The sequence below is a fragment of the Periplaneta americana genome, chromosome 8 (assembly GCF_040183065.1).
Source record: "Periplaneta americana isolate PAMFEO1 chromosome 8, P.americana_PAMFEO1_priV1, whole genome shotgun sequence".
NCBI classification, from domain to species: domain Eukaryota; kingdom Metazoa; phylum Arthropoda; class Insecta; order Blattodea; family Blattidae; genus Periplaneta; species Periplaneta americana.
The window spans coordinates 77,035,839-77,048,961 of NC_091124.1; the positions used below are offsets into that span (position 1 = coordinate 77,035,839).

General features: G+C 31.5%; 1 protein-coding gene across 1 annotated transcript in view; it reads right to left on the reverse strand.

Moving 5' to 3' along the window:
• LOC138704308 (odorant receptor 33a-like) overlaps positions 1-13,123 on the reverse strand; it is a 36,871-nt gene extending 23,748 nt beyond the window's left edge. Inside the window, exon 1 of the mRNA XM_069832171.1 lies at positions 12,708-13,123. Coding sequence (XP_069688272.1) covers positions 12,708-12,979 — 272 coding nt within the window. The 5' untranslated portion in view covers positions 12,980-13,123. The remainder of the gene's footprint in view (positions 1-12,707) is intronic.

Consider the following 13,123-nt stretch of genomic DNA (forward strand, 5'->3'; position numbering starts at 1 on the left):
TACATATGCATATTTTTACAAAAATTAAATTAGACTAAATTACAACCAATCATATAAACGTCTTTTTATCGAACTACGGTGTGACTACTGTGTATAGACGAGAAGTTATTATAGTGTAATGATTGTGTTATTATATATTATGAATCAATTTAATGAATCATAAATTTTGTATTTAAATGTGTTACGTAATTTAAAAGGTGTGGTCATCAGTTGCACTTTTTTATATTATACTGAAGGCAAGATTTCAAAATAAACCTAATACATTTTTATACATACTTAGACAATATATATCTAATGTACCAATTTTACTGTTATTACTTATATACTTAAAATTTAAGACATATACATATACGAATATTACTGAAAATATTATTATACTTTATATGAAGTATTGTGCCAGAGAATCAGTCCCATTCCGAGACTTATTTGCAGGATTCGTAACAACCTGTTTTTTACGGTGATGGGTTGTTAGCCCTTAGAATATGTTAGGAGAAAATCCGCAAACGATTAGGGAAAACACGGGAATTTTACTGGAAGCAAGTAAAGAGATTGGTTTGGAGTAAATCCCGAAAAGACAATGTATATGATTATGTCTCGTGACGAGAATATTGTACGAAATGGTAATATAAAAAATTGGAAATTTATCTTTTGAAGAGGTGGAGAAGTTCAAATATCTTGAAGCAACGGTAACAAATATAAATTATACTCGGGAGGAAATTAAACGCAGAATAAATATGGGAAATGCCTGTTATTATTCGGTTGAGAAGCATTTATCGTCCAATCTGCTGTCAAAAATTCTGAAAGTTAGAATTTATAAAACAGTTATATTACTGGTTGTTCTTTATGGTTATGAAACTTGGACTCTCACTCTGAGAGAGGAACATAGGTTAAGGGTGTTTGAGAATAAGGTGCTTAGGAAAATATATGGGGCTAAGAGGGATGAAGTTACAGGAGAATGGAGAAAGTTACACAACACAGAACTGCACGCATTGTATTCTTCACCTGGCATAATTAGGAACATTAAATCCAGACGTTTGAGATGAGCAGGGCATGTAGCACGTATGGGCAAATCTAGAAATGCATATGGAGTGTTGGTTGGGAGGCCGGAGGGAAAAAGACCTTTGGGGAGGCCGAGACGTAGACGGGAAGATAATATTAAAATGGATTTGAGGGAGATGGGATATGATGATAGAGAATTGATTAATCTTGCTCAGGATAGGGACCAATGGCGGGCTTATGTGAGGGCGGCAATAAACCTCCGGGTTCCTTAAAAGCCATTAAGTAAGTACGTATGAAATATTGTACAAAAATAGTAATTAGACTGACTTATTTTTGATTAGAATTATTAAAAGTTGATTAATGTATGTATGAAGCAGATATCGCAGTGATTGAGTTACAACTTTGTTGCATATCGTAAGCTCTTCATGTTGAAATTATATTTCACGATGTATTGTAGAAAGATGTAAATGTCAATTGCATTATTCTTCGCGGCGTTTAAATTTTAATTGTGTATCAATGTAGAGATATCTATAAACATGACAATATTGATATAGGTGTGGTCGTGTCGTATGTTGGGGTACCTTGACCGAAAATGTGGAAGGATCTCAGGTGCGTATGTCTAAGGTGGTGGTGATCATTCAACATATAAATAGCTTCCTTTGAAGGGAAGGCAAATTATAATTTTTGGTTCCAAATATCCTCGGATATCCGAGCTGCAGTTCCAGAACCCGCATTGTTCAGTGTACAGTTCCAATCATGATCTTATCCAAAACCTTATGCTTTGTTTTGTTATATTCCTTAAAGTTAGAAGGGTGAATCTTTGCTAATTGACTTTCTTCTTTTTTTTATTGGTTTCTTAACACATAGATTTAAGTATCTCATGAAAAGAACACCCTACAAAAAGTTTTTTTTTTCTTGACAACTATAAACACTGGATAAGAAGGATTTTGAAACCTGACACCTAAATTGATTAAAAGCAAATTGATAATAATGATGATGATGATGATGATAATAATAATGATAATAATAATAATAATAATAATAATAATACTGTTTCAATAAGACAATACAACAATATTGGCAATCGAATATTCCTTTCTCCATTTTTGCATTAGCAAAGTTTCTAGACAACCTAGAAATGAACTGTGAATTAACATCCAAGAGATTTCGATAGAATTTCAAGAATTGTAGCACTAAAACTATTTTACAGTAATTTTCATAGCACTGGCTTTTCGAAACATTCCACAACGCTTCACAAAAACATCTTAAGTATTTTGGTATGAATTCAGCATTTAACATTAAGACATGCTAACATAATAAGATTCATTATAAAATAGCTAGGTAAGTTCTAAAGTTACGCGATAAGAAGAAAGTGTTCTGTCTTGAATTTCACCTTTCAGTTCATATTAATGTAACACCACAGTAGTAATAAATTATATTTTGTATCGGTACTTTGGATATTAGTAAATAATTATTAACAATAGACCTTAAAATTCAATAATCTGACTCCTGTTTGGCTTCAGGGTTGTGTAAAACACATGCCAATGCTAAAATAAGAATAAAATGTGTAAAGGCAATAATGATAATTATGATGATGATAATGATAATAATAATAATAATAATAATAATAATAATAATAATAATAGTAATCTGTAAATTGTTCATAAGATAGCAATGTTGAAACGAAAAGGCTTCATTAATACAGGTGTTAATTGAAATACAACCAGAATATTTTTACGAAAGTAAATGTCATACGCAATAAAAATAACGATATCACTTGTTTGCAATACATAGTTGGTCACATCAATGAGTTGCATATTAATAGTTTTCGCAGAGAAAATATAAAATTGTTTCAATTTCTTTGTTGAGAGAGAGAGAAGTCTGGATGGAAGTTATTTCTCTTGATACTGATATTACTAGCCAAATCTACACTGTAAAGAGGATAAGAGAATAGAAGAGCTATTCATAGAATAGACTACTGTCTTCCATATCCAACTTTAAATAGGCGTACATAAGTTCCTACATGACCCGCCTTCGAAGTGTAAATTGCTACACAGGACAGAGTTCCTCTGAATTCTGAATGGTTATGTGTACCAGTATTTTCCTACACAGTGACTTTTCATTTCACTAATGTCAATGAATATTTTCATTCATCCCTCATCCCCAACTACTGTAATCACCATCCACACACCTTTACCATCAACCATCTATACATTTTTTATTTATACTATTATAATAAATACTGCTCTGTTAGGAATTCGGCCCAGAAGAGAAACAAAATGGCAGAATAAACTGCAGTATGTCCTTAAAATGTACCGGAACTATTCAGAAGGCCCAAATATCACGATTTCATTATGTTAAGGCAGTTTAATATATAAACACCGTTAAAAAAAGTCGTGATGAAACAAGTGGAGGAAGGAATTACTTGATATTTTAAATTACAGTATCATATTTTTAACTACAGGTTCCAAATTACGTGTTAGCTCGCCCCAGATTTGAATAATGTTGACTGAAAATGTTTATTTGCATGAGACTGTCTTTGAAAACAACTTCACGGCAATAATTTCCAAGGTATGCATTTGTTGAATTCAAGTAGGATAACAACATAAAATTCAAAACTTTTCACTGTAAAAGGAACTTTGAAATTAAAAAAATGAGTGACGAATGTATTGGAAATATCGTTCTCATATCATCGCTTAATTACTGCTTAATGTGTAATTAGCAAGGAGAATTTAATTATTTCACATTTCCACAGTTAAGTAAGTATTATTCAAATCAATGATAAGATAAACCGTATTACAGGTATTCTACTGGTATAGGCTATTACTATTCTCTTCAAGTACAGACAGGTTTTTCTCCTACCGGTTGGGAATTCATTCTCATGTTTAGCAGAAAGAGAACGCTGTGGATGATTCCGACAAGATAGTGAACTTTTGGTAAATAGATTTTATTTTATTTATTTTATTTTGTTTTATTTAAATTTAAATATACAGAATAAAGAATATAATTACAAAACAAACAAGAGAAATAGAAATAAAATAATACAAGCAATATAAAAAGAAGATACAGTAATATTAACAAAATCTGAGACCGAATGAGCAGCGCTCGTGCTCGGTCGCAGTTCAGATATAATATTAAAATAAGAAATAATAATAATAAAAATAAATAAGTAAAATAAAATATGAACTAAAATATAGTTACAGCGGCAATGGAATTATATAATATAATATTAACACTAGAGAAGAATAATATCGCACGTGAAAAGTAGGACTAATATATATTTCAAAATTATAGAATACAAATATAATATAGGTTGATTAATTCATGCACATAGGCTATAAATTTATTTAATCAAATTGAAGATATTAACACGTTTCCAATTTTCTTGTTATATGTTAGTGGGTTACATGTTAGAAGTTCTGGGTATAATTTAGTTAAAGCATTGTACAACCGAGGGCCAAAATTTATGCCATGCTTTAGACCATCAGATGCGAGACATTTAGGTTCTACTAATGTTGAATTAATATATCGTCTTGTGTCATAATTGTGTGTCTGTAATACAAACTTATTACGATTTTTATGATAAAATTTTAACAGCGTATACTTATAAATTTGTTCAATATTAAATACATTAAATTCAGAATAAATTAATTTAGTTGGATAATCGAAACGTTTTTTCAAACAAATTTTAATTATTCGTTTTTGTAGTAAATTTAACGGACTAAGATTAATTTTTGTACATTCACCCCAAACAATTATACAATGATACAAAGTTTCCTTATCAGTACAACTAACACGTGTAAAACAAACTGTTCGCACGTCAGAGTGCCTCATATTGCTTCCATGTATTCTAGTAGTGAGAATAAAATTGGTCTGTTATTCTAGGCCGTGGCATCGGTATTTTTGTATTAGTTTGAGGTCGAGTGAAGGTGAACACACGGCACTGGACGTGTTTCAAGTACAGGCAGCGGAACCGAATTTGACACACGCCTAAGCAAGCACTTTTCGTGTTTTGTATACGATTGTTGCGTATTATAAAATCAAAACAATACAATCATTGTATAGAAGGATAAGAGGAGTGATACAGATGTTTGACAGAAACGATACAGCTTCCATAAGTAATGACCAAACTCTTCTTGGTGACACAAATATTAAAAAAAAAACAGTGTGCATATAGTTAATATAATTTCGAATTTATCCTCTCTACAATCGACTCTCTCGAAAAGACTGGCGTCAAATTGGTGGAGGAAATTTCGATAGTAAATCTCATCTCAAAAGTGAATGATCTGCAAGATTTTATAAGCAAAAAGATATGTGCGAAAATTAAAACAATAATACAAAAAAAAACGGTGGTCAATTCATTATGCAAAATTGCAAGAGTTTTGTCAGATCATGAATAATTTTATCGTGCAATTCGGTATGGTCTGAAATATTATGTAAATTATTTACGTTTATTTATTTTCTTTTATGTTAAAAATAATTTATTGTTTTTGTATAAATGTCCTGGATTAATTTTTTTAAATTATAGTTTATTTTTACTGTGTAGGATATATTTATTAATTTATGAAAGTAGATTTTTGTTGTACCTTGTGTATCAGGCTTAATTAAATGATATTTTAGATTTTTTGTTTCCCGATTTTGAAGGATCTAAGCAGTTATTTTAGTTATTGTTTTGTAATTATGACAAGTGCGATTTTTATCAACTTGATGTAGGAATGGATGATATGAAATATTTTATATGTGCCTTCTTGGTTTCAGCCGATGTTGAACACAGTTTACGCGCATACAAGGTTATACTATCCGACACTCGGCGGTCATTTTCATTTGAAACTTGAAAAGAAAAAGTTGTTTATTTCAGCATGAACTGAAACCAGGCACGCAACATGAAAGAAAAGTAAAGCACGAAATAGATGTGATATATAAATTAATATAACTGTTAAATATAGGGAAAGCAAAATTGTACGACATATAAGTTTTCGGCTTTCTAAAACTGCAAAAAAAAAAAAAAAACATTTTTTTAGACTTATGTTTTTCCACATTTGTGACAATTTAAGTATGATTTCCAACAATTATTGCAATTATTCTCAACCTCACCAGCATTTTAGACTTTTCCGATATTAACCCTTATAAACAATGATCGTATTGTCTTGATTTTATAATACGCAATAATCGTATACAAAAGACGGAACGTGCTTGCTTAGGCCTGTGTCAAATTCGCTTCCGCTGCCTGTATTTGAAACACGTCGACTACATTCTGTCCGGCGTCGCATGTTCACCTTTAATAGACCTCAAACTCATACAAATATACCGATGAAACGGCTATTACACGTGCTGTTCTCCCGCTCGACCGCTCCTTCACATGCCCGGCTGTTATTCCTTCCGTGTGGCGGGAATCACAGCGTTCTCGTCTGCTGGACGCGGGTACGGAAGGAAAAACCTCTCTGTGTTATAGAAATATGGGGAAATACTTGAACAGAGAATCATAATCGATAATAGATTTAATTGTACATGGAAATATTAAGGACAGACCTGCCAAGAAATTAGACTAAAACACTAAAGTGTCTATTATCTAGAAACTTTGTGTTGTTTTTACACTATCTTATTCTTGAATTTTGAAAATGTGACTTTGCTGATTATATATCAAACAGTTTTCTTTTATATTATGGCGCACTCAATAATTGTTCATTTATGTATCTCATGTGAAAGATACGTTTGTGGTTCAAACTGGAGCACAAAAATTATTGGTAACATGATAAACGATTGAATCTGTAAGAAGAAGGTAAACCGTTTAAATAGAACGTAGGTGTTTAGGTGAGGGGTCTGAACTTTTTCCATTGCTGGTTGTCACAATCAAAAAATTAAGACAACGTTTCGAAGTGTGGTTCTCCCTTCGTCTTCAGGTGGAAGGAAGGACAGAAAGGAAAAAAACCTACTGTTGGGATCGTAACGTACAGCTATTCTGTATGACTGATCTATTACTATTCTGTATTGGATCAGTCATACAGAATAGCTGTACGTAACGATCCCAACAGTAGGTTTTTTCCTTTCTCTCCTTCCTTCCACCTGAAGACGAAGGGAGAACCACCCTTCGAAACGTCGTCTTAATTTTTTGATTGTGACAACCAGCAATGGAAAAAGTCCAAACCCCTCACCTAAACATCAATGATCCACCATTGCTTTCCAACCCCTCATTTAAATCAGAACGTAGGTGTTATTTTTGTAACACAAATATCTTGTGGAAGAAATTTTGAAAGATTTAATGAAAACCACACAACAGTATTCTCATCAATAGTGACTAGAGCGGTCCTGGCTCTATAGTTCTAAAGGAACCTATTCTGTATTATATTCTTAGGGATGTTAAGCAGTACAGAAGCTATGCGATAGTAGAGATCACATTTCGTATAAAATTGATATGGCAAAAAAATCTCGAGCGAACATTTTCCATATATAGGCCTAAAATATAGTTTTAGATCTCTCAGTCTTCCAACCAAAGCATATACACTATTTTAATGAAGCTACGAAATTGTTGCACATACCTTCCGTCGTTTGGTCCAGAATTTATTGTTCCGTTTCAAACTGATAAAAAATAGATAGCTGAGTTCTTAAAAAAACAAAATCAAAACATATGGCTTATTACTGGAAACTTGAATTTTATATATTAAAGGGTAGAATACGAAGACGTTACGAATGATGACGCTATGTCTTGTAGTTTTATGGCTTCTTAATATAGTGTAACGCTTTGGTATTAGATTTCACTACTCGTACCGTAAAGAAATCCATTAAGGGTACTGGGAAGTTTTCGGCATGATTTTTTCATATTAACATACAAGAATTTCAAAATTAATTGCAATATATTTTGAGCTAGGGTCATGAAAATTTTTCCAATTTTTCATTACCATTTTCTTATTAAACGTGTCTAAAGTTAAAAATGCAATGTAATAATATCATATCTCTGATTTCTATTTATTCAATGATACGCAAAATCATAGTGGAACACATATCGAATTATATAAGTACACTTTCTTGAAAAACTACCAAAGACAATCTGTCCAAAATTCTAATAATTCTCTTTTTCAGAAACTGACTTTTTATTGGAACCAAGATTCTTTTAAGTTATTCTTTTAATATAATTTTAAAAATATATTAATTTATGCAATCTGATTTCATGAATATTAATTATTTTTAATTTTTAAGTCAATCATTAATTTTGGCTAATAATAAAATTTTGAAACTTACATTAACTACTTCATACAATTCATATATACAAAAAAAAATCAGCATTCTATGTTAAATAGTTTCTGTAAAAAGTGCACCTGAAATATTGAAAAATCACAAGTTACGGAGAATGACAAAAATAAAACCTTACAATGGGTGAGACAGCTAGAGCGCCACTTTTAAAACATCATTTTTAAGCATTTAATTGTCCAAAATCAAATAAAAGACAATACATTACTTGTTAAGAAAGGGTTTCTGTATTTTTTAAAAGGGAAAAGCAAAAATACAATGTTATTCGGCTCTAATCACTTCCCAATGCCCTTATTATTTGTATTGGTTATTTCACAACGCTTTATCAATTGCTGTGCTGAGTGAGATGTAGGTAATAATGCCCGCGAAATGAATTCGGGATAATAATAAATTATTCAAATATTTGAATTTTGATATAATTCTTCTTTTCATCAATTTTTAATAAACATGTCTACAACATATACTAAAATCTGTAACATGTTAGTTTTAAAAATATTTTTAATTTTTCATTTCATTTTATACTAATTTATTTTCAACAATTTTTCATAAAGATTATTAAAAGAAGTAAACCATTCATTCCATCTTAAAGATTTTACTGTATGTTGTTCACATGAGAGAACTTTAGATGCATACAAAGTTTCATTAAGATAATTATCTTAAGAACGTTTTGGGTTATCATTTAAACGCTGCCCGGCTGAAAAAAAAATTCTCAAAAAATATCTCATAATTAAAAAAGGATAACTATTGTGCTTTCAAAAACTTTAAAATTATTTATTGATGTACGGATGGTGTATATTAACTATACCAATTTTTGTGGTTCCAGAGGATCTACAGGTTCAGATCAGTAGACGGAAACTTTTAATGGTTACCCTTTAAAAAAAGGGCAGTTACCCAACATTTTGGGGTTTTTCTCTAGTAAAATTGCACTATCGAAAAGTGTACCTCCTCCCTTAACACTATAACCACGAACGTCAGAGCTGCAAGCGGAAACTGCTGGTCAGCGGCGATCTCGGAATTCAGACTAGGCCTACTGCTGGCTGCGTTTGCACATCTTACGGAGAGAATTGACTTCAACGGTTCCCGATTTTTTAACTAAAAAAAATTGCACACCGACCTGAAGACATAATACGGTGTTGTGTATTTTAATGAGTTTATTCGGTACCCAGACGCTATGTCCACGGATATTTCGTCCACTGTTTCGTACGTCCCTTTGATATTCTGCCTACTATATTTTTCGTCCTCTGGGGCCGTATTCATAGACATTCTCAGCGCGGACTTCAAGTGGATGATCAGCGAACTAACGTTTTTCGTATTCGTAAACCAGTGTTAGCGATATGATATGATATGTATCCTGTTTAGCACGCTCGTAGCGCGGGCTAGCGAAATGTCTATGATTAGCACCCTTTGTGTTTTACATCCACTATTATTTCGTCCAAAGTTTAAATGAGCATTGTGCTATTTTGTCCTCTGAAAGTTTGGTCTATATTTCATTATGTCGTACATTTATCTTTATTCTCTTTATTAAGTTGTCCATTTCATTGCCTCGTCCAGTATTATCACCGCGCTCTCATGGTTAACATTCGGTAGGTCTTTGAGCGGCCTCGTGCATAACATTCGGCAGGTCTTTGAAATTTAATTGTATTATTGTTTTCAATTTCTTATGTCGCCGCTCCGATCACTCGCCACAATTTCAATATTGCAATCAATAAGCTGCTTCCATTATTAAATGACACTTACTTGTCTAATCCAAGTAAACGTGGACTAAAACAGAGGTTGCAATGTCTTGTGTTGAGGACGAACATTAAGGTATGTGATTAAAATTATTATTAAAGAGTTATTATTAAGATTTAAGAATGTCAATGAACTCGTACCTATAATAATAATAATAATAATAATAATAATAATAATAATAATAATAATAATAATAGCCATTTAACAATATAACAAACTAGTGCTTATTCTTATCGAGGAAGTAGATGTGACAACGTGACGCTTAGAGCAACAATCGGTCGGCAAAATTATGTTTTAAAAGCACACCGCACGCTATTGTATGATGCCAACATGTTAACTATGAGGCCGCGGCGATAATACAGTGTGTCTAATATTCCTGAATGTCCATTTGCATAAATGGTTTAGAACAATAATAATAATAGTAATAATATAATAATAATAATAATAATAATAATAATATAATGTTAATTAAAGTGATGAATATAATTGTTGTGGACTAGCATGTCCCGCCCTCTTACAGTTGTTATTATATAAACCATTTTAAATGTTTTGACTTACTTCAAAATTTAATACTGAATCAATGAACTACAATTCAGTAGCTTAATATCAAAGATGGACATCTGTCGTCTCCATAGTTTTGATCTAGAGGCAATTTTTTTTTATTCGCAGTGTTCTTTGTAATATTTAACACAATTTATTTTATAAATGTAGTGTTAGAGTTTGCAAAATTGTTTCACTATAACTGGAAAGAGCATGAAAAATTGTATAAAAACCACAGCTATCTAAATTGCGATTGAGGTCAGATGTCCGTCTTTGATATTAAGCTACTCAATTATTTCCATAGAAATTAATATTATTATGCTACAAAATAATTAAATACATTTCCATAGCAACCCTTCTTTTTTAAATTGGATATTGGAAGTACTTGTTACCCAAAAATGAACAAAATATTCGAGGACGAAATATTTAGTTGGCACAGAAACTAGTGGACAAAGAAAAATCGGGAAAAAGTTATGGACACAATTATTCTTGATCGAAATATTAATGGACAAATTTTTTGATGGACGAAATGTTTGCTGGACTAATTTACTTGGGAAAAATAGCTGTGGACGTGAGATAGTGGACAAATTGTCTGATGGACGTACTGCTGTGGACGTATCGTCCTGGAAGCGTTTATTCCTCGCCAACTGACGTCTAAACCCATCTTTAACATTTCCGTGCGCAATGACGTTAACCATTAATCTCTTAGTAGAAAAAAAAGTATTCATCTTAATTGAAGACTATAACCTACAAATTTCGATGTGGCCACTAGCGGTGAGATTTCCATCTTAGCGATCAATACATTCTCCATCACAATAACGGTTTTTTTTATAAAGAAATAGCGGTATCACCATCATGAACATTCATAGAAGGAACTTTCACCTGAAATTTATAAAGCAAAGTGATCTTGTTGGATTTCAAGATGTCTCAGTCTTCCTTAGTCCCTGTGCATTGCTAATTGAGGAAGTGGGTCTCTTATCCTGATAACATGTTTCCAATTTTTTTGGTAGTTTAAGATTTTCTCTATTAAATCATTAACGTTTAATTGTTTTCACATTAGTTATGTCCTTAAAATTATTCCTTCAAATAAAATTTGTATATCTATTTTACCCGTAACATGATTTATAATACACTTGCAAATTCCATTTTTCTTATTATAAAATTATAATTTTGAATGTGAAATTAGAATAGACCTACAAACTGTAAACTTAATTATTTCATAATATCTTACATTTACCCAGTCTTTTTGCAAAATTGAAGTTTTGTCGACATGGGAATATAATAATTGGGGGTTTTGCCGGAAGAAAGGCGGATAGACCTATACGCCTTTCTTCGGCAAAACGGTTTAAAATGTAGTGAATAATTCGATAATTATAGTAGCGAAATTTTGTTTTGATTGTACTGTACATACCTGCAGGACAGGGCTGCGTGCGTGTATAACATTTTATTAAGTTGCGTTTTAAAATCTTAGATTGCAGGTATCTCAATTCGCCGTATTGACGTACACGCCCTTTTTCCGACAAACCCCTCAATTATATTTCTTACAGATGGAGCAGGTATAGTGATAGAAAAGAGTACTGTTTTCTCTAACACTGCAGTTCCAAATGTCAGTACAAAATATAAAATTAAAAAAATGTAGGCTTTATAAAGAGAAACAAAAAATTTGTAGAAAATATAATCATACATCTTGATTACACACTTTTAACACTTCATAACACTTACAGGGATATAGTTATAATAACCACTTCCTTGTGTTAAAATTAAAACTACTGAAATATACAACTTAGTTTTTATTTTAACACATGAAAGTAGTTATTATAACTATGTTCCTAAATACGTATCACGATGAAATTTTGTCGCAACAAATTAATTTAAAAGGAAGTTGTGAGATATTTTGAACGTTTAAAAGAGTTTGAATTATAATATTTGACTTGGTTTTTTTATTTAGTTTTATACCTGTAATCCCGTTTTATAATCTTGGAATCCATTGTTTTAGAAAAAGTATATAAGAAAATTACACTGTTAAATATCGTTTCAATAGGTAACGAACAGATACTTTATTTTTATCCTTGTAACTGACGCTAGAAATTGGTGAAAATTGTAATAGATACATACTGCGTTAGAAAAAATTTGTTTTTAGCTTAGTTAGATATCACATTTCCTTAAACTATAAATGTTATTTGGTACTTTACCTTAAGTTTAATTGTATAATAAGTATATACGTGTGAAGAGCAATCACCCGAACTATCTTCATAGCTTGTCTTAATTCACTGCTGTTGTATGCTTCTAGTAACTCCGCCACATAAACTGAATAAAAGCACAATGAAATAATAACGTTGTATATTGAACGTAAAATTGAAGAATTTTTAATGTTCAGAGGAAAACCTCCAATTCTAGAAGCGAGAATTAAATCATTAAATCTTTTTTCTGTTATGATTTCCGTACTGTCTTTTCCATTATCCATCCTCCAAAAACGTAAACAAATTCGAAGTACTGTTATAATACTACTTGAATCGTTTCACTGACGTACAGCAGGTCAATAACTCAGTTCTAGATCTTCTTCCTACGAGATCGCAGTGCTCACTGAGTAACCGATCTGAGCAATACA